Source organism: Prosopis cineraria, unplaced genomic scaffold, assembly GCF_029017545.1.
Source record: "Prosopis cineraria cultivar Desert tree isolate PC_DT_omini unplaced genomic scaffold, ASM2901754v1 PC8, whole genome shotgun sequence".
In the NCBI taxonomy this organism is placed as follows: Eukaryota; Viridiplantae; Streptophyta; class Magnoliopsida; order Fabales; family Fabaceae; genus Prosopis; species Prosopis cineraria.
Window position 1 is genome coordinate 3,802,995 of NW_026555339.1, and position 22,876 is coordinate 3,825,870.

The following is a 22,876-nucleotide window of genomic DNA, read 5'->3' on the forward strand; positions in this document are numbered from 1 at the left end:
TGATCTTAATTCAATTATTAATAAATTTTATAATAATTAATTTTTTTATATGAGATTTATACATAATTCTCCCTTTATTTTTTCATTAATTGTGATTTATACATAATTCTCCCTTTATTTTTTCATTAATTGTATAAAGTTCATAATTTTATGATCACTAAAAGTTGATTTTTACTTTTGAATATTGATGATCCTTTTATTTATAATTCAAAAAAACTAGTAGAGTCGCTTTAAAAAGATTTGCTTTCTAGGAATCATGGACTAAATGAGTTTTATTCTTGTTAAAAAAATAAAAACCAATAACATAAGTTGACATTCGAAGACTGTATTTAAAGATCATTCTTTGTTGACATCTCTTTGTGAAATATTAAATAAAACATATGATTTAAAAATTTACTTTTGATGATAGTTAAAAGTAATTGTATAAAGTTCTATGATCGCTAAAAGTTAATTTTTACTTTTGAATATTGATGATAAAAAAACCAGTAGAGTTGCTTTAAAAAGATTTGCTTTCTAAGAATCATGGACTAAATGAATTTTATTCTTGTTAAAAAAATAAAAACTAATAGCATAAGTCGACATTTAGAGACTATATTTAAAGATCATTCTTTATTGACACTTCTTTGTGAGGTATTAAATAAAATATATGATTTAAAAGTTTACTTTTGATGATGGTTAGGACCAAAAACAGAATAAATCTTTAAAATTTAAATACCAATATTTTAATTAATTTTATAGTTCAAGAATCAGAATACTGCTATACTTTTTGTTGTCCTTGACACTGGGATCACTACAATCAATCCCTGTGCACGAAAAAGCTAATTACAGAATTAGAATCAAATATAAGACACAAGTTAACTGATGCACACAAATGAATAACTATCATTAAAAGTAGCTGATAAATTAATTTTATAAAAAGGAAAAAAAAACAAACATTTTAAGAAATTAATTTTGTTTGTTAATCAAAAGTATATTCTCTTAAAAAAATAGGGAAAACCATTTTGCTGATATGTATCCTTTCTTTTGATATAAAAAAATTTTTAAAAATATGCACCAACCAGCGCTTGACAACACGTCAACCCGTGTTTGATTTAGGCTAGCCAGCTAAGCTCCTATAGAGCCATTTTCTAATTTTCTAAATACATTAAAAATATTAGATCATGATTCACGAGTTCAATTTATTGCATACTATAAGGCGTAAGCGTTAATTTGGCTTTCTGTGACAAAAAAAATAAAAATAAAAATAAAGGTTAAAGTATATTTTTAATTTTATAATTTCATATAAGATTTAAATTTGATCATTTATTTTATACAGTATCTTTTTAATTTTTTAACTCTAATAACGTTTGTTTTAAATGATTATTTATGTGTCAATCATTATTATTTTAAAAAAATTAAACTTGCTATGTCATTGAGAATATTTTGTCAGTATTTAAAAATTTATTGTAAAAATTTATCTGAATAAAACTAACAATGTTAGAATTAAAAAATTTAAAAAATATTTTATAAAGTTAAGAGATTAAAATGAGATGTTATATAAAGTTAAAAAATTAAATATATACTTTGACTAATAAGAAAAGTAAAACCTAATTAGTCTTTTATTACAAACTCCATCTTATCTAAAGTATAAACATTCTCCACCCATTTTATTTTGTGCATATTTTTCATTGAAAAAACATACCTGTTGGTCCTTATATTTTGCTCATTTTTTGTTATAGATTTTTGTACTTTTTTTTTATGTTTACACTTTCATTTTTTGGTGTTTTATGTTCATCCAAGGTCCTTATACTTTATTCATTTAGGGATTTCGAATACTAAAAAAATAAAATGTAGAAACTAAAAATATAAAAAAAAAGTATAAAGACCTGTAATAAAATATGAGCAAAGTGTGCAGGGATTAAAATGTATTTTTTTTTCATTTTATCTCTTATATTTATTAATTTAAATTTATGTATCTGTCATGACCTTCTTCTCACTCGCTATAAATTAGGACTAAAGATTAACAAATAATATATATTTTTATGAGAGTAGAAATTTTATTGGAATGCGAATTAGTTTTAAAAGATGTTTACATTTTGGATAAGAATAAGTGCTATTATATTATCTATTATTGAACTTGAAAACAGTTAAAACTTAAAAGGATTGAATAATTATTTTTTTATTCAATCAGTGAATAAAAAACATGATAAAATTAATTTTAGAGTTAAGCTCTGTCTTCTATAACTAAAATGTCATGCATTCATCTTGTATAATTGTTTTTCATGTGCCCCTTTAGGTCTTCGCATGGTTCCTGATGATCTAGCCATGGACATATTGCAGGATAATGATATTACGTAGCTTGGCTTTTTCCCCCCTTATTGTATTTTTCTTGTCGTTGTATGAAAAATATAATAATTGTTTTTTATATGTTCTGGTATAAAGAATCAAGGTATATTCTTGTCCTCAACCTATTCTCCGATGAATATCCCACGTCCTATTGATTGTTAAAAATGTTAACTAAGATTTAAGATGAGTCAAATATCACTTGTTGTGCTAAAAAAATTTGAATTAAGGTGTAGTTTTATCTTTAGATTATTATTTAAAAAGCATCTAATGTTCAAACTACTTGTTGTATGGTAATTTTACTTTTAAAATAATTAAAATATAACATTTTTAAACCCACCTAACAGGACACGTGACATTTTTATTTAAACTTAAATTTCACTAAGTATTTTTTAACGAGGTATTTAATGTTAGAGGAAAACATGTTATGTTTTAATTATTTTATGGCTGAAACTACCATGACAAATAATTTAAAATATTGAATACTTCTTCAAGAATAGTTTAAGAATAAAAATATACTTTAATTCAATATATATTATCTGCCCATCTCATATAATATACAAAAGCAACATGCCGGTGGAATTTAGCTACACTCTGGAGCATCACTTTTCTTATGGAGAATAATATTAAAAACTCACATAAAAAAATTAACCACTACAAAATTTATTAATAATTAAATTAAATTATATTGACAATACAATCAGTTATTAATATAATTTAGTTTAATTATTAATGAATCTTATATCAATTAATTTTTTATGTGAAACTTAAATGTAATTCTTTTAACGTCTTTATTATAATTCATTTTTTTGGGCTGATTCTATTTTATTATAATTATATTTTATCAATAGTTGCAATTCTGATAACAATTTTTATCATGTTACTTAATCGTCGTCGGCATATATTATTAAAGTAATCCAATAATCCAATACCTAACCTACTCATTGAGGATGTTTTTTTTTTCTCTTTTTTTTTTTTACCTGATAACAGTTATTTATGGACTTACTTAGATCAGATTATGTTAGCTTTCTTATGAGAAATACATAATGCATAATGCGGGTTTAGTTGGTCTTCAAAAACAATGTGTATATCACACACACACACACACACACACAAGCACAATATTCGTTAGCACGCAGCAACCATCGTGGGGGAAAGGTAATACAATTGAGAGAGACACTCTGCTTCGGATTCTTCTTTCTTTGTCCTTGATTCCAATCCTCAGCTAATTGTGTAGAATACCCGACGTGTCCTCTCAACTTCTGGGAATTTCTGTTTCTTCTTCGATTGGTTGGGTCTCGGTGTGCTTCCCTTCCAATCGATCCGATTTATAACCATGGCGACGATCGGGCACAACAACCTCAACGCCAAATTGGTGAGTGTGATTTCGGTTCCTTATTCTCTCATCATTTTTGTTTCCTTGCCAGGTTTGTCGACGGTTCGAGGTTATAATACTCTCAATTGATGATCAGGTTCTCCTTGGTGATATGGGCGCCGGAAAGTCCAGCCTGGTTTTGCGATTTGTCAGGGGTCAATTTCTTGAATTCCAGGTTACTTTACCTCTTCACTTAATTCGGAGCTTCTCTTGAAGATTTCACTGGGTGAATTTGAGTTAGATGCGCTTGAAATTTTACTGGGTATATTTAGAGTTTGATATACTGATATACTGAAAATGTTCATTGAATTACATGTCTCTCTCCCTGGGCAAACAAATATTTTGGTATTTTGAATTTAGCTCATTCGAGTGAAGTTGAACTAATTTTTCGGATGAAATTATAATTTGAATTCAATTTTTATCAGCATTGTGATGTTTTAATTGCAATATTTCTAAAATCTATAATTCAGAAGATGAGAATTGTTTCTGCTGATCACATAAAGCATAGGTATGGATGCTTTTTCCCTTCTCCTCAGGAATGTGGTGAGAGTAAATGGTTCCAGCTATGTAGTTTACTATGGTACTCTGAGGAAACAAAGGAGGGAAAACGATTATGCTCGATCTTCTCTTTACAACAATTTGCACGTTGGCGGTTTTAGTTCTCATGTCTGCTAGTTTTTGCCAAAGCCTAAGAAACAGTCTGATAAACTTATTAAGTCTCTGTTGCTGAGTTTATATAGTCTGTTGTGTGGGCAGGAATCAACAATAGGTGCAGCCTTCTTTTCACAGACATTGGCTGTTGATGATGCAACTGTTAAATTTGAAATTTGGGACACGGCTGGACAGGAGAGGTACCACAGCTTGGCTCCCATGTACTACAGAGGAGCTGCTGCTGCCATCATTGTCTATGATATTACTAGCACAGTATGTTATCTCTCCCTCATGATATTGTGAATTTGTATTGAAGTAGGTAATACATACATACATAAATTGATGGAAGATGGAAGACTCCTACTTGGAGCACGAAGCATTAGAATATTAGATTGATTTTTATGTTATCTTTTAGATTCTTAGGATTTCTTGTTTTATTATAATGATCTTTTAGATTTGATTTGTATTACAATTTTGTTCGAATAAATCTAATCTTTTAAATTACTAGTGCCAGCTTACATTTGAACATTGTGATTTGCTTAGATTATCTTTTATATTAGGGTTATGGCTAAAGCCCTGTAACTTGAGCCAAGTTTTTCTTTACTTGTGATTATTTAAAAAGAAAAATTTTTTTTCTTTACTTGTCAAACCTTTCAATGAATTGAATAAAGTTGAATATTTTGTGGTCACTCTCTCAATTTGGTCTGCATCTCCCTCCTCTCTTCTCTCTCCTCCCTCTTGTTAAGCATTAGTTTGGCATTAGAGCTTGCATTGCTATACTCTGTAAACGCTTTTGTTGCCAAAAAGCTCACTGGAACCATAATCTACGCTTGTATAGCTCTCAACTTCCGGATTCTGGAACCATAGCCTATACCTGTATATCTCCATGTAGCTCTCGATGTTTGATCCTCCCCTGCAACAAGAATAATTACCGATCATGGAACAAGTTCCTGCATCATCCAAACACCATGATCATCCAACTATCATGAAGTATTGACAGCCTTACTCTTCGAAGGAAGTTCTTTCAAGCAAGAGAGAATGATGGAAGATTTGGAAGTAGGAAACTCTAGAACATTAGACTGATTTTTTGTTATCTTTAAGATTCTTTGGATTTCTTATTTTTACTGGAATTTTCACTTCTCTTAAAGTATTAATGATATTATTGGATATCCATGCTCCTATCCATGTTTCTAATTTCCTCGGTAAAAGGTTTTAACTTTTGGATTCGTTGGGATTATATACATGCAATACCTTTTGTTTTTTTTTTTAATTTTCTGATTTATTATCCAAATGTTAAGTTTTTCTTCTGGCCTATGATGCCTGTTAGAATAAATACAAATGATATGTTTCTAACTTGTAGACCAAGGAAGCCTATTTCATATGCTGTTTGTGTAATGTGTCGTTGGAGTTTGAGACAAACAGCCATTGTTTTTTTGCATTGGGAAGTAGTGTGGCCATTTTGACATCTTTCATGAGCATTGGATTTGGTGTGGGTTGGATGTTGATCTTTTGTCAGGGTTTGCTGCTAGACTATGCTTTTGAGATTTTAATTCCCTTTGTGCACCAAGGTTTCATGTGATAGGTTTTGTACATTTTATTTGCAGGATTCATTTACACGTGCAAAGAAGTGGGTCCAAGAACTTCAAAAGCAAGGTATTTGCTGATTTCCTTTTTCTATGAATGTTTGATTTAAGTAGATTACTGTGACATAAAAGATGCGTGTTAAATGTATACAATGAAAAAGTAGAGCCAAAAATATTGGTATAATCACCAGTTTCATCCTAATATTAGTCCCGTAACTTAACAACTTTGTAACTTGTTTTTGCTGTTTTCAAACTATGTAATTAAGTGTGAAAGCTCAGGCTCTTAGTCATAACTGAGTTCCGCTTGCAGGGCTGTATAGGAATATTACAGAAACAGAAAGCCCACTAAATCTGCAGGAGTAATAGAATTAAATCTAACTAAATCTAAATTATTCTAATCCCGTAAAATCTGAAATACAAACAGAAAGTAAACTAGGGTGAAATTATAAACCTAGCTTCTTGGGTTTCGAAAGAAGACCCAACGAGATATCCATCATTATGTCCTTGCCATGACAACCTGCAGCAAATGTGTTAATGGGTTGTTATCATCCATTGATCCATAATCAAGCTATAAACAAAGGTGTAGCTACATAAATTGACCATTCCCGTGAGCAAGATAGAAAGCCAACCAAACACAAAATAAAAGATATAGAAAGGAAGAGAATTGAAAGAGAAAACCAGTAATCAGTGCTGAATTTCCACTTATACCACTGACCTTTTGCATCCCCATACCTTCACCTTCATTTGAGCCCCCAAGCCTCCTCTCAAGTCCAGATGAGTAAAATGAAGAAAACCCTCAAATTATACGCAAGAAACCCTCAAAAATCGTGTATTAGTGAAGCTGTTTGTTTTGGGTATGCAATAGTGCTACAACACCAAAGAGCATGATCACTATTTTCATGTTATTGAGCTGCGGCACCACAAAGTTGGTGCTAGGGCACCAGAGAAAACCAGTGAAAAATAATATTTGCTTGCTTTAGACCAATTTTTACTCAATTCTCTCCATACTTACCAATAATTTACAAAAACATCAATGAGCCCAATTCTATAGAAAATGGATCAAAATATCCCCCAAATGTAATTATAACTCATCAATGACATTGGTCTTCCCCCTGCATGATTTTCTGACTTGTATTTTCCTCAATTCCCAGTTTTGAAGACGACATCAAATAATATGTATTTTACCTATGATATTATATGTATATGTGCTTGAACTTCTCCATCACTGATCTACGACTCCTATATCATGAAATAAAGATAACAAATTATTGATCACTGCTGTGTTACGACCCGGGAAATAACAGTTGACAGGTTTCCTTTCAAAAGTGATATAAGTTCTAACCCTTTTGGCGTGCGGGGTCTGTGGTTGCATATGTAGAAATTTAATGAATGAATTCAATTTGTTTGTTTCAGGGAACCCTAATATGGTCATGGCTCTTGCTGGTAACAAAGCTGACCTGGAAGATAGGAGGCAAGTGACAGCTGAAGTAAGTATTATTATTATTATTTTTTTAACTACTCGTTTCATGGTGTATAATCTTATTAAGGATTATATTTCCTTTCACAATCTAATCAGTTCAGTGGCAACTCTGGTGAAGCGATATTGCATTACACTGTTGGGGAATTTCTTTTAACGGAATTTAACCACCAGCTCATAATTTCTAATATTGGCATTGCAGGAGGCACGTGTATATGCCGAGGAAAATTGTCTCTTTTTCATGGAGACCTCTGCCAAAACTGCAGCAAATGTAAATGATGTATTTTATGAAATAGGTACGAGTCCTTTCCTATCCTGTGTCAGTGTTTCAGCTTCTTATCGGGGACGATTAATAATCCTAATTTGACTTGTGTTTGGTTTGCTTCCTTTATTGAGTTGCGTTTAGGATAATTTAGAAGGGGAAACATGAAACCAAAGAAGAGATACTCTCCTCGAGGGAAAAGTCTGTTCATCATTTGTAGGGGAGGGCGATATTTGCACTGTTTTTGCCTGGGATTGAAGTCTGAAGTCTTAACTGCGAAAAAAATACCCATGTCTCCCATGTGCTTTTGTTTTGAATTATTTTACTTTTTTCACCGTGACCCGTGAATTCTGTTAACAGCCAAGAGATTGCCGAGGGCCCAGCCTACTCAAAATCCAGCAGGAATGGTTCTTGTGGATAGACCCCCAGAAGGATCAAGAGCTTTATCATCGTGCTGTTCATAAGTCGTGCGATTTGCGTGGCATCCACCCAAAAAGGAAAATTAAACACGATGTGGTTTGTCTTAGCTCTCGCCAAATACTTCACTTTCCCATGTGCTTCAGGGGCCACCTACCTACTAACCTATCCAACTTGTTCTGTAATTTTCCTGCTGTTTACCTTTTGTTGCCCTCCACCAAAAAAAAAAAAAAAAACGAAACTTTATGGTACAGAATATACCTGGGATATGCGGTGTCTGTGGGTTCAATAGTATCTAAGGAAAAATGCATCTAAACTTAAGCTTGCTCGCTTACCTCTTTTAACAACGTTGGTTAGCTTTTCGCTCCCCTCCATTCTCCTCTTTTAACCGAAATGCCTCGTATGTTGATTAGAGAGGGGGGGGGGGGGGAGGGAATAGGATGTGAATCAGAGGTGACTGTTTTATACTGGTTGCTGTAATGAAAGGTTTTTTATTGTTATATTATATAAATAATGAGAGTATGAAATAATTTAGTATGTATATGCGTGTGGGAGGGTGTGAGTGAATTTTTTAAAACTAATTGGAAAAAATAAGATACTTTGTGAATTTTTTTTAATTGAAAAAAATTGAGTTAGATCTGGATTTTTGGTGGATCACCAGGATTAGGATATGTCACCTCTAAGCTTAAAAAGCGCTTCCAAGTAATTGTTTAATGGTCCTTCCAATTACATTAAGATAGTTTATTGAGTACACAAATGAATGTCATTTGATCTATTTATGAAATTCTTTATAATGTAAAAGTAATATATATTATCTCTTATTGCAATATTGTTTTCGTTGAAAATTAATCAAAATACTTTTATTTATTATATATATATGTTTTATTTTATTATTTTCATTTGACTGTGTAATGGAACAAAAAGGTGCGAGTGAAGAAAGATATCATGGCCATTGGAACTTATGACTTGATGGTGATATGGTAATAGATTTAAGTTGCCCCCCAGTCACTTCATGAGTTTGAAACGGCACTCGCCGTAGTAATGGCTTGGGCTTAGATTCTGAGCAGCCACTTATCCATGTTTGCGCAACGATCCCATCATCGATCTCATTGGCCGATTCATGATCCTTCTTTTGTGCGCATAAATGGCCCTAGGAGGATGACATTCGAGAGTTTGGCAAAAAATTTATTTGTAAATCATAATCAATAAAAAATAAATTGTTATTAAAATTAAAATATAGATTTATTTTTTTAAAAATAAAATTTGATATTGATCTTTATTTGCGAATAAGTTTTTTGGCAAGCAATTAAATGTAATTTTTTTTTCTTTATATCAAAATAAAAAAAAGATCTTGCAACATATTTAGAACTAATCGCTTCAATACTTTTATTTAATTTTTTAATAAAAAAAGAAAAGAAATGATATATTTTTTCATACTGACGAAGGCATAATTACCTTCGTCTAGATCAAAATACATTCATTTATAAAATAATTTAATGACAATAAATAATATATTTTAGAATTAAGAATACTTTAACAACATTCCAATTATGATGTGATGTACGTATGTATGTATTTTTGCCATCGACGCTCTGTGAATCAATAACGAAAATGTACATTCAAGACCAAATAATCTCATTTTTCATCTCTTGTCCTCGCACTCACTTTGTCTTTCCGTTGACGTCCCACCAATGGAATGACCAAAGGAATGAGATTCATTGGGAGAGAAGACAAAGGAAAAGAATTGCGACATTTAATTATAAGAATATTTGAGTGTATTGTACTGAACAAAGTTATGATAATTAAACAATCAAGTCTATTGCAAATGTTCACTGCAAAAGAACAATTTTTTTTTCTTTCATGTTATACCTCTTGAGATTTCTTCTGCAGAATTGACTGGCCGTGCTTGCATGACATTATATGTAAGTCTCGTATCAAATAGCTACTGTGAACAAGGTATGGATGCACCAATTATGGAGGAGTCATGATGACCAGTGTGTGTTTAAACATTGGAATGAGAAAAGCAGTGCCTAAATGGCTTAATGCCGTTTGATTTACTCATGAAATCTTTTATGACATTAAATAAATACCTCTCATTGTAATATTTTAAAATTTAATATTAACATTTTTATTAATTTTATTTAAAATCATCAAAATAATATTAATTGTTTTATATATTTACTTTACTTTATTTTTATTTTTTTGCTTGAGCTCCGGTATTCTAAAATTTTTACCCATACTTCAAAAGCGCGTCATAGAAAAGATACCTCTCACAGAGAATTAATTTGCTCTTGGCTGCTGCATAACTAGGGCTTGAGATAATTTATTTTATTATTTTCATATTAGGACGTAATGGATAAAAAGGTGACAGTAGAGAAGGAGATGATCATAGGCTCGGGCTTAGATTCTGAAGACCCACTTATCCACAAAAGAACGAAAATCTCATTTTGATCCGCGTTCGGTGATTCGTGATCCTTTTTTATCAAAAACAATTTGACCATGCATCGGGGTCCTAGAAATTGATCATGGAAGGAAAAACATAATTTTAAATGTTTATATTTTATTCGAATTTTATTATAATTTTTTCTTTTTTTTATTCCATATCTCTATATTTTTTTCTATTTGCACCTTAGATCCTTATAACACTGCTTGTGAAGGAATTTAAGGTGCAGATGAAAAAAATATAAAGACCTAAAATGTTAAAAAAAAATATAAAAATTTATAATAAAATTTGAGTAAAGTAAAAAATCCTAAAGTTATGTTTTTCATTATCAAAGTGATGGGAATCTGTTTGTTCCCAGGTAAAATCACGCCCCGTTTTATGGGCATATAAAAGTTAAGTTGTATTATTTATCACTTATAAGTAATATAATATTTCATAAATATTATATATAGCATTATTTACAATGACATACCAGGACCAATCCTTGCGTGGATAAACAGTGTTATGTGTGTGTATCCCCTAAATCAAAATGCAAAAAAAAAAAAAAAAAAAATCTTAGAAGAATTTAGAATACTCACTTGCATTATTTTTATTGACAAAAAATAAACATAAAGTCATTTTATGCTTTTTTTTTAATCCCATTGCTCGATATATTAAAAAACCTAGCAGCTTTATGGGTGCTTGAGAATGCCAATTATAAGTTAATTCAAGCCCCTCAACTAGTTAAACCAAGTGTTTGTTGGTTAAAGTAATTTTATATTAATAATTTTTTTAATTATGAAGACTTAATAATTAAAAATTACATATTATTTTTAAATAGCATCGAGTCAAAAAATGAATTTAAAATTTTAAACAAGAATGACAAAATAAACATTAAAATGTCTCAATGATAAACATAAAATTCATTTATTACATGAGACATGTCGAAGGAAAAACAACGGAAAATTTTCAAGAAATTCCTAGTAGGAAATTGATTTCAAAAAAGATTTAGAAAATCTGAAATTACTCCACAGTGTCCAAAGACAGAAATAAACAGTATCAAGGGAACGAAATAAAAATATCAATGCATTTCAATAAAGTTGTTAAACTCATAAATTTAAATAAATTTATGACAGGAATGTAAACTCGTATCATAAATTTAAATTATAAACTTGTAAAAGTTTACTTCTATTAATAAATAGCCATTACAATATGATTGTAATTTAATTTAAATATATTAAAAATATTCAGGATAAGGCCTTTCATTCATTTAACATTTTAATTACTCGAAAAACTTTATTTCGTGTTCATCATCTTGGAGCTATTTTTTCATTTAACCTCGAGAACGCCTCAAGTGAGGTTGTTCCAGGAAGATCAAACCTCGAATAATCATGCAAATAATAGAAATGTTGATTCCCTCCAATAATAAGTCACCTGTCATTTTTAGGACCCTGGCTAATTTGTTAGAATGGTCAGCCCTCCGGTTTGCTAATGAGAGAGCCCCCTATAGAAATGCTTAGAGCAATGCTTAGAACCAAAGGAAGGTGCTAAGCCTTTATATTAAACCATTTATAAATACATAATATGGAGCTTTCGCCCTTTCTCTGTAGGACTCGCTATCTATACCACAAGGCTAGTTCAAGGCAAGCTAGATCTCCTAGTTCGGGTATGAATTCTCATTCGAGAAGTCCCTCTTAGGTATAGAGAAGATATGGTACAACAAAGCTAGGGCACTACAATTGAGTATGCCTAATTCCTTTTGTGATAAGTAATCTGGGTTTAATTTTTAATTGCCCTAAGATTTTTAATCTCAAAGAGCTATTGCAAGTTGAAAGTGACTTGTGGGTTTGGCCTTAAAGTGTGGATCATTGGGTTGAGTACAAAGCATGTTTTCAGACCTTGGGCAATGACTTACTTTTAGTATAATTGATAAATTAGGAAGAGTCGCTAAATAGACTAAATTAGTCTTAATGCCACAGTAGGCTGGTCGCCCTACCTCACCTTTCCTTTTTTTCCCTTAACTATTGATAGCAAGCATTCTTGGAGCAAGTAATCTGCTGAAGAATAGAAAAGTAAAGTTGCATCCTAATCTGCTCTTGGGGGAAGGTGCAAATGAAAGAAATCATCACAGGAATAGGAAAAAGAATGCTGCAAGTCTTTTTTAAGTGAAACAGGATTTGGTTTTAGCAGACTAGGTTATGCTAGAATTCGATCTAACCATATCCAATCTTTCGGAAAAGAATAAGCTCTTGTTTGAGAGTTCAGAAGAAAGATTTGCTAATTGTGAAATCTTGTCTCAGTAACCAGTGCTTTAGTGCATTAGTTGAGTGTAACACCCTCAAATTTACAAACCGATTTTTCGCAAATCATTAATTCAATAAATCATTTTTTTCTTTTTTTTTATTGAACCCTTATCATACCCTTATCATGGTAGAAAAATTTCTACCATGATACATCCAAGACAATATACCACAGGTCTTAAAATATCTCAAAAAGCAATTAGAACCATGAGGGACAGACATGATCCTCATAGCATGTTATTCAAATTAGGTCATGAATCAAAAGGGACAGACATAATCCTCTTGGACATATAAATGCATTTAATAAAAAGGATTAGAGTTTACATGCTCCACAAACAAGATATGTCCTAAGTTGGCACAAGATACATTGTATAATCCAAAATAAGAGGCAACGTAAAAGATGGTGTCTCATACACCATAATTACACCTCTGGTGCTTTCTCGGTCGGATTCGCTCCTGTAAAAATATTAACTACGGGGAATGAGACTTAAAAGTCCCAATAACCAAAAATTAATATGTAATGATGCATGCGGATGTAACTAATCATGCGATTGCTAAGTGGGCACACAAAACATTTAACCGAACAATACTTTCAAACAAACCGAACAAGTATTTAATTGCATGACTACACCTTATATCTTCCTTTCACCATGCTCGGACGCCAAGTTACCCGGCCAAAGGTGAGTAGGACCAAGCGACACGCCACTCATTGGGTCCAATGAGGGCTTACCACGTGGTAATAATTAACCGAACAGAAATTTCCATTAACACTATACATTAAAATACCCTGATAAGTCATGCATCATTCAAATATCTAAACAGGAATATATCCGAACAATAATATCTCATCATGATAAACAAAAATAAATTTTTAACCCACTTGAAAATAATTTCAAACAAATATATAACAGTATTTATTTTCAATAATTTATAATTTTTTTAAACAACAAAACAACACATAACCATTCACAAACACACTCATCACAACACATTAATAATGGTTACCTTGTGTCTTGAATAACAAGTTCCCCTTCACAATTCTTTTTTCACCACTATCTTTGTCAATATAATCTACATAATTATTTCACAATACTATATATTAATTTTATATTAAAATAAATAATTCTAATTTAAAGAGTTAGAAAGTCTTAGATCTATCATCCATATTAACACTAATTTAAGATTTATGCCTGATTTAACTTCTCAAATTCTTTTCTAAAATTCTCGTACCCTAATAAACTATTTTTTTATCCTCAAATCACTTCTAGTATCACAATTTCATCCTTCTATATTCTAAAAATTCGTCCAAAAATAAATTAAATTTTAAAATTATCCTGAAGCCTCAAATCACCTTTCTATAACCTCAAAAATACCTATTCATACTTAAATAAATATTTAATAATCATAGGTTTATCCCTACATCTCAGATTCTACATAAATTCAACCATATAGATCTAGATTTTAACTCAAAAATTCTTAAACATGAGTTTCAACCTTAAAAAAAATATTATATAATATTTATTATATCCCTAAGAGTTTTAACCTATATTTTTAATCCATCATATCATCAGATTAACTATCCTATAGAAAAATCCTAATCAAAATATTTACTCTATCCTACAAAATAATCATATCACTAGAAAGCTAATATTATTTAGAAAATAACTATAAAATTAATTTTGTAATTAAATAAATTTTTAAATGCTAATCTAAACAGGAAAGTTAGAACATACCTGAAGAAAAAGAAAATAATCCCCCCTTGCGAGAAAACGCCGAGCAACATGAGAGGAAGAGAGAAAAATAATATAAAAATGGGATTGTGAGTCCCAAAATTATATTAAAAAAAACTATAGGTTTGAATTTAATTATTCAAACCTTTGGGCCAAAAGTTGTAATTTCCTCTAAATTGCATCTTAGCCTCTCATGCTTCCTAATGCACACACCCCCTCCTTTTTATATATGAAGGCACCTCTTTTCTTCCCTCATCTAACCAATGTGGGACTTAAAAACAACAACCTTTCACCCCTTTTTTTTGTTCCTTCTACCTTCTCTTTTTTTTAACACACACATAAAAAAAATTATTTATGTATTATATCTTAACTAAATATTGCTTATGTGATTTTAAATTTAAATTTTTAAATTTATAATTAAATACCTAATCATAATATTATTTCTAAATAACCTCAAATAATATAAATTCCTATTATTATTATTTTATTTTCAAAACTTAAATTCCACAATTTCTTTAATCAGGATGTTACATTGAGTCCCATCAGTGCCTTTTCTGTTAGATTGCTTACTTTTTTGAGTCTAGAAAGCAGCTAGAAGGTCGTGGAGTAAATTTGGATTCTTTGCTTATGAGATTTTTATTAAGTAAGAAGAGAAAGGGACTAACTCTTTTAAATCTTTCTTTCTTCTTGGAACTAGAAAAGAATCTACAGGCTACCTAGCCTTTAGAGTCTATTCAGGATCACTTTTTTGAATGAGACCAGAATCTCAAGCTTAATTCGAAAGGAAATCAAAGAGCATAAGCAACGCAGCAGCTACTCTTTGGTTTGTATTAGGAGTTATGTTCTTGTCATTTAGTTTAGCTTTCATTAGTTTTTGGTAGTAGTCGCTGCTTGCACCTTTCAATTTAAGGTCACATAAAACTGCAAGGTGCTCTTAAAGTGTTTCATCTTCAAATTGGGCCTGAGGCGTAGAGGGAGGATTCGAACCTGCAATCTTCAGGTCATGAGCCTGACGAGTTAACCAACAACTCTACCCTGCTTCGCTTCCTTACTTTCACCTCTCTTTTTCATTCCATTCCCCTCTAACGGAACGGCTAGAATAAAAGGTCAAGTCCAGCTCTTTTGCTAATAAATGCAACGAGATGCCTTTTCTTTTGCTTTCCACTTCAAAAGGCCTTCCAAGGCTAGTCATTCATCTGATGACAATAAGACTAATCGCTGACCTTCTTTCTTGATCAGGGGAAACTTCCTTATTCTGTCACTGATCGAGCACGTTACTGAGCTTCAAGAGTCATCTTTTCATTGAGGCCCAATTTCACTTTGTAGCGTGCTCTTTCCTAAGATGTATAAACTCCTTTTGGTTGGCTTCTGTACAATAGTAAAAGTTTGAGCAAGTATGGTTCTTTCTTTCCCTATTTATGGCCATATCGCCAAATCTACCTACATCTTCATAAGCATACTTTGGATCTCCTTCGAATTTCAAAGAGGGGTTGGGGATCCACCAAACACTCTATTTACGCTATTTAGAGTGATCACCTGCTTTAGTTCTCCCTTAAACTCGAGAAAAAGACAATGAACTAAAAATGAAAACTATCTCTGATACGAGGCATTGTAGGGAATTTGAATAGAAGGAAATGAAGCCTCAAGCCATTAAACCCATCTATATTGATAAATTATCATATGCAAGACATCAAAATTTTAAAATAGGGAAACTTATTTTTGGTATTTTGTTTTATTTTTTATTAATATTAGTTTTTGCATTTCAAGTTTTTTTGAAACCAGATCTTATAAATTTTATGAACTGAATTTTTCATAATATATACTTAACTCGCTCAACTAAAAAAAATGACGAGTTTAACAAGTTTAATCAAGCTTGTATCTCGTCCAAGTTTATGAATTAGTTGATATGATTTTATAAGTTAGAAATATAAAAATGATAAACTCAAAAGTAAACTCACGAGTTTAACTGAATTTATATCTTGTTCGAATTTATAAGTGAATTGACACAATTTTGTAAGCTAAAAATATAAAAATGTTAAATTCGTAAAGTTAACTCAAAAGTTTGACAACTACGCTCCTAACTTTGCAGAGTATAATTTTAAATTCTCTTGAGCCCTTTCTTTGTGACTAAGCGCCACCCCTTTTTTTGTGGGACATTAATAATTTTTTGAAAATAACCCCTCAAACAATTAACATTAAAAAACTGAAAAAAAAATAAACACACATGCATGCCCGGAAACGTTTTTGGTGCTCGTGATGAGAACTTGATCAGCATAAAAAATTTGGACGGTCTGAATTTTATAAAATTTATTTTTCATTTTAGTTTTATTTTTATTATAAAAATTATAAAATTTTAATAAGTTTATTTTATTATCAATTTGTATAATATAGATTTAATTTAAATGGTCTAACTTAATATTATTTTTATAAATTGACTATCCAAATATATTATATACAAATTAAATTCAAAATACATCTGGATAGTCAATTTATAAATTTTTTTAAAAAATAATATTAAATTGAACAATTTAAATTAAATTAAATTTATATTATCTAAATTGATAATAAAATATAAAATAAAATGAATAAATCTGGATCATCCAAATTGCTCATTAGGTGACTGATGAGCTATGAAAACCGAACTCTGCTTGCATGACTTCATCAGCGAGGCTCGGTGTGGTGAGCAAGATATCGAGACTTTTGGTGGACTGTGGACACTCTTAGTCCGTATAATTTTCTTGACCGAAAGAAGATATATATACTACCACGATTTTTATAAATTACTGGAGAATATATATATATATATATATATAATTAGTTGGGAAATTACAAGCCACGATAGATATTGAAAAGCACGACATATAATAGTATGAAAGAGACTAGACATTAGAGAATGGCATGCAAGAATGAGAAGAATCGCGGCGCGCGGGAGATGAAAAAAGATTATCGCAGGCAAGAAGAGATCCCAATTCTCGTACTCTGTTCCACAATGATATGGAGCTAATTAAGCAATTTTGACCACAGATTTTCGTTTTTTGAAATAGAAATTACATAGTTTTAACTTCTAAGGTTAATGAAGGAGTGGTTTTAGCAGTGTGAGACATTTGCATCGGAGGGCTCCTGATGAAAAAGGCATCATGAAAATCAATAATGTTGGTGGTGCTTTCTCTAGGGAGAAAAGATGTGCAGGTGTGATAATTATATGCAGAGATAGAATGGGGACGTACGGTTTAGGGGAATTAGTAGAATTGTTGCTGCTTCGTCTGCCTTTGAGGCTGGATGTTTGGCTCTGCAAGAAGCATTACTGGCATAAAATATGCAAAAGAAGTTGATTGCGAGGTTCTATACAAACGTTTAATGGCTGGCTCTGTTGGTGATGCGAATTGGCAGAGTAAGCATCTTTTAACATGCATAAGCCACCAGGTACTGCATTCTCCTTGGTAGCATGCCAAGGCAATGGTGCTACTGATGCTTTAGCAATTGTTGGGGTGGAGCCTAATGGGTGGCTGGTGACAGGACCTCCCTTCTTAACTGAGTTGTTGGCTGATTTATCTGACACAAGGAAGAATTGTTTGGATGTTGTAGTCTGCTAATTTTGCTACATTTGATATTGGCTCCTTCTTTGTGTATTTTGAGACAAGTTTTTGTTGTTTTCTTTTTTGGTTAGTTTTGTATGTTCGGTTATATCTAGGTTTTTCTAAAGTGTTTTTCTTGACTTCAACTATTAGTGTGTGTAAATTGTTTTTTTGGTGATTAACAAAACAGGCTCCTTTTTTTTGTTGGAAGGGGGTTTTTACATTTAAATCTAAATTTCTAGTCCTTTGAAATAATTACAATTCTTGAGATCATTAAATAAACAATTAATATTTCCACTATATTTAGCACTCCTTTGTTATAGTATTTATACGAATATATTTTCTAATTTTAACATTCAACACTTTTTTTTTAGAGAATCACAATGAAGGACCATTAAATAACATTTATTACTCTACAGGATCAAGTAATTCTGATTTGCTGTGCAGGATCAAGGAACTTAAATGTAATTAAAATTTATTATGAAAATACAAAACTACCTCTCATATAATATGTGTGTGTTGTGATAGCAGAATTAGTTGTTGTTAAAATGGACATGACACTTATTATTATTATTATTTTTTGAATGAGCACTTGTTCACGACATTATGGCTCTTTCTCTCTAATACCAAGTTAATATTTTAGAATTATTGATAAAAAAATTGGTTATTGCTAGAATAAAAATAGGACTTGCTTTTCATGACTAGGGATTTGTTCACGAAATTACAACACTTCTTTCTCTCACTACTATGTTAATTTTTCAGAGTTATTAATAAAAAAAATTAATTGTTAAAAAAAATGAGACCTATTTTCTTCACATGAAAACTTGTTGAAAGAGCGTATATATATGAGAGACAGTTTTGTTTTTTCATAATAAATTTTAATTATATTTAAAACTCTTGATTTTGCAGAGTAATTTTAGAATAGTTTGGCCCTTGTTCGTAATAAATGATCTTCCCAAGTACTCTATTGTAGGGGTGTGCAAGAAAACCAAAAACCTGATCAACCCGGTCCGATCCGATCCAACCCAATCCAGTTTGAATAAAGAATAAGCAACCCGAACACTAAACTAGTTTGTCTAGACTGGGTTGGTCGATTGGGTCAAACTATGTCTTGGACTAATGTTTAGTACTACATAGTCCAGCCCAACCTGGTGGTCATATATTTTTATATATATATAATTTTTTTAAAGTAATATATATATACACATACTCCATTTATTTTCTCAAATTTTCTTTAAAATTTTTTCGTTCCAGATTCTATTTCTCCTCTCCCTTTTTCACAGAGCATGATATAATCCTTTGCTTTGTTGGTGGAGCCGTCCTTGCCATATGTGGTAACCATCAGTGTTCTTCCTTTTCTTCCCCTATCTTGGCTTTCTCCTTTCTCCTTTCGTTGCTCTGTTCGTGAAGTTCTTTGCTTTGTCTGGAGATTTCTTCATGGTGTTCTGGAAATTCCTCATCCAATCCTCCTCCAAGTTTGTGGTTTGATTCATCGATTTTGTTGCTTAGATCATTTTCTTAGGTTTTTAACCACGTTCTTGTGTTCCTAAATGGGTGTTCTTTGATTTTTTTTAAAGTTTTTTATTCAAGTTAAAAAAAATGTTGGTCTCCTAGACTAGTCCACGAGTCTGGTAGACAATACCCGATCTGATTAGTCATCGGGTTTGCTTCGGGCCAGACCAATCAGTCTATTGTGCTTTTCCCTATTTCCTTTAATAATTAAACAACCATTTCTTAACATATATATGCATTATATATATAAATATCATATTGTATTATACTTCATACTCGAATTTGGCTCTGCAATCTGGATCTGCATCAGTAACGACAAGCGGGGTTTAAGATAGTTTGAGTTCACATCAAAATACAAAGTTTCTTAAAATAAGCAAATAGCCCGACTCCGAACCTTGCCCACGTAGTATGTACACAACGACGACGCACAGCAACTAATTTTTGGTTCCAATTAAACACTCTGTGATTCAATTCAACTCAAAGACGAGAAAGAGCCAAAACCTGTTCGCTGTAATGACCACCCCTATTACTATTATCGTTCTTATTACGATCAACTCGAGCCGAGCTAGACGACGTTGTACTCTGCACATCTTCGGATACCACGAACGCCTTCGCCTTCTCCCTCAATTCAAACTTGAGAATCTTCCCAGTTGAAGTCTTGGGCAGCTCGTCCATGAACTTGACGACTTTCGGAACCATGAAGTGTGGCATCCTCTTCCTGCAATACCCGATTATGTCATTCTCCGTGACGTGATCATCACCAGTCGTAGTCGTCCTCCCTGATTCGTTCTTCTTCAGAGCTATGAAGGCGCAGGGGCTTTCTCCCCACCTAGGATGAGGCATGGCCACCACCGCGGCTTCCGACACCCTCGGATGCTTGTAAAGAACATTCTCGACCTCGACGCTGCTAATGTTTTCTCCGCCGGAGATAATCACATCCTTGGACCGGTCTTTGATCTCCAAATAACCATCTGGGTGTACAACTCCAACATCCCCGGTTCTGAACCACCCGTTCTGGAACACTTTGGATGTTTCGTTTGGATCCTTATAATACCCTTTCATGATCCCACTCCCTCTCAGCACTATCTCTCCCATCGTCTTCCCATCTCTAGGCACGCTCTCCATCGTCTCTAGATTCTTCACGTCCACACTCGCGAGTGTTAATATGCTAACCCCTTGACGTGCTTTCAGCTTCGATTGTTCCTCTTTCGGTAAATCATTCCACTTCTTATCCCACTCGCAAACAAGCGCTGGTCCAGTGGCTTCCGTAAGGCCGTACGCATGCGTGACGTGGAACCCGAGCGACTCGATCTGTTGGAGGAGCGCCGCCGGGGGGGGAGCGCCTCCGGTGAGGATCTCGACAGTTGAGGTAAGGCGGTGGCGGTCAGTTTGTTTGGCCTGGAGGATGATGTTGAAGATAATGGGGGCACAGCACATGTGAGTGACGTTGTGAAGGGCAATGTTCTTAAAGATTTGCGGGGCCGTGATGTTGCGGAGGCAGACGTTGGTGCCGCCACGTGCCGCCACCCCCCAGGTGAAGGTCCACCCGTTGCAGTGGAACATGGGGAGGGTCCAGAGGTAGACCGGTGCGGTCGGAACTTCCCAGCATAAAATCAAGCTGAGAGTACTGAGGTAGGCTCCTCTGTGACTGTAAACGACGCCTTTGGGTGCGGAGGTGGTGCCTGAGGTGTAGTTGAGAGCCACTGGGTCCCACTCATCGTGGGGCTCGATGGGGACGAAGGCTGGGTCGCCTCGGAGGATGAGGAGCTCGTAGTCGAGCTCGTTCATGCGGATGCCGGTGGGAGAGTTGATGTCGTCAATAACGACGACTAACGGCAGAGAGGAATAACCGTTAGATTCCATGAGGATTCGAAGCGCTTCGCCAGCCTTAGGAACATACTCGTAGTCCACGAAGAAGACCTTGGCTTCCGAGTGCTTCAGAATGGTGGCTATGTTGCTGGCATCAAGTCGAGTGTTTATGGTGTTCAACACAGCTCCCGCCATGGGCACAGCGAAATGCATCTCGTACATGGCCGGAACGTTGGGCGCCAACACTGATACCTGTCACAAATTGCACGGAGCCACGTGATCATCTGTCAGAGAGAATCTCGGGTACGTATCGTAGGGACATTATAAAGTAAAGATTCCATAATGATTGTGAAATTGTAAAGTATGTGTACGGAGACATACGACGTCGTGGGTGTTGATGTGGAGGGAGCGGAGAGCGGAGGCAAGGCGGCGGCAACGGTCATAAGTCCGAGACCAAGTGAAAGAGGTTGCTTCGTAGATGATGGAGGTTCTGTTAGCGTAGGAGGAAGCAGCTCTGGTGAGAAAAGTGAGAGGGGTGAGCGGGGTATAGTTTGCTCGGTTCTTGGGAAGATTCTCCATTGAATCAGCTTCTTCTTCTTTTAGAACCAGCAGCTCTAATTCTTCACTGAAGACAGAGGCAGGGAAGGAAGGAGAACTATGAAATGGTCCTTTTGGGCAATGGAATGGGTTTGGAGTGTGTGTGGGAGGGGTTTGTTTATATAGGACTGGTGAATACTGAATATATTGGGTTGCATGATTCATATGAGCACCACGTTATGTGGGGGCCATGTGTTCAGGAAATAGCAGGGATAGAAGATGCTGTGAAACTTGTGTGTGGAAGAAGTTGTTAATCTGGAAATTGCGTTGATACTGCAATTGAGGGAAGAGTTGTTTACAAGAGTTTGACTTCTTTTAAATGTTTATTTATTTATTTTTAATGTATTGGCCTGAAAAATAATTTAATATCATATCATAATTTTTAATAAGTAAACTTTAATAATTAGCAAATGAAGTTTAAGTTCTAACAAGTATCAAATTTGTCTGTCTGATATTAAATAATTTCTAATTTTCTTCATTGATATTCTCCCTTATATATATATATAAGGCCCAGCCTCTCTTATAACTGAAGCCATATTTTCTATAAAAAATATATTAGTCGAAAAATTAAACTATTCATATTATAATCGTATTAGTGGTTTATAAGGATGTTCAAGTTGCACTTAATATATTGTTGGTTCATTTCTCCGCTATTTCACACGAGTGTGCCTTTTCACATTGGTCCTAGTTTGAACTTTGAACAAAGTCAGTACTCTGGCAGTGCCTTTCGTCACAAAATACCTTTTTACATTAAACAACCATCGATAAAGAAAGCTTACCTTTTATTTGGAGAGAGAACCCAAACACTTGTAGTGCCATTCATATATATCCCCTTCTCTCTCCC

The 22,876-nt window shown here is 33.2% G+C and overlaps 2 protein-coding genes across 3 annotated transcripts; one reads left to right on the forward strand and one right to left on the reverse strand.

Moving 5' to 3' along the window:
* Positions 1-3,369: 3,369 nt before the first annotated feature.
* On the forward strand, positions 3,370-8,456 carry LOC129317720 (ras-related protein RHN1-like). Of its 2 annotated transcripts, XM_054962086.1 has the most exons (8): positions 3,370-3,480; positions 3,560-3,697; positions 3,795-3,872; positions 4,454-4,621; positions 5,953-6,001; positions 7,345-7,418; positions 7,611-7,704; positions 8,031-8,456. In XM_054962086.1, exons 2-8 carry the CDS (start codon positions 3,659-3,661, stop codon positions 8,132-8,134), a joined length of 606 nt encoding a protein of 201 aa, XP_054818061.1. In that variant the 5' UTR covers positions 3,370-3,480; positions 3,560-3,658; the 3' UTR covers positions 8,135-8,456. The 2 variants fall into 2 exon arrangements, with proteins under 2 accessions (XP_054818061.1, XP_054818063.1); XM_054962088.1 differs by having other exon boundaries at positions 3,424-3,697; positions 7,815-8,456.
* An 11,447-nt stretch (positions 8,457-19,903) lies between these two features.
* Positions 19,904-22,224, reverse strand: LOC129318921 (trans-cinnamate:CoA ligase, peroxisomal-like). Its single transcript, XM_054963929.1, has 2 exons — positions 21,817-22,224; positions 19,904-21,687 (listed from the first exon to the last, which is right to left on the reverse strand). The coding sequence occupies exons 1-2, from the start codon at positions 22,195-22,197 to the stop codon at positions 20,104-20,106; spliced, it is 1,965 nt and encodes a 654-aa protein (XP_054819904.1). The 5' UTR covers positions 22,198-22,224; the 3' UTR covers positions 19,904-20,103.
* Positions 22,225-22,876: the final 652 nt, after the last annotated feature.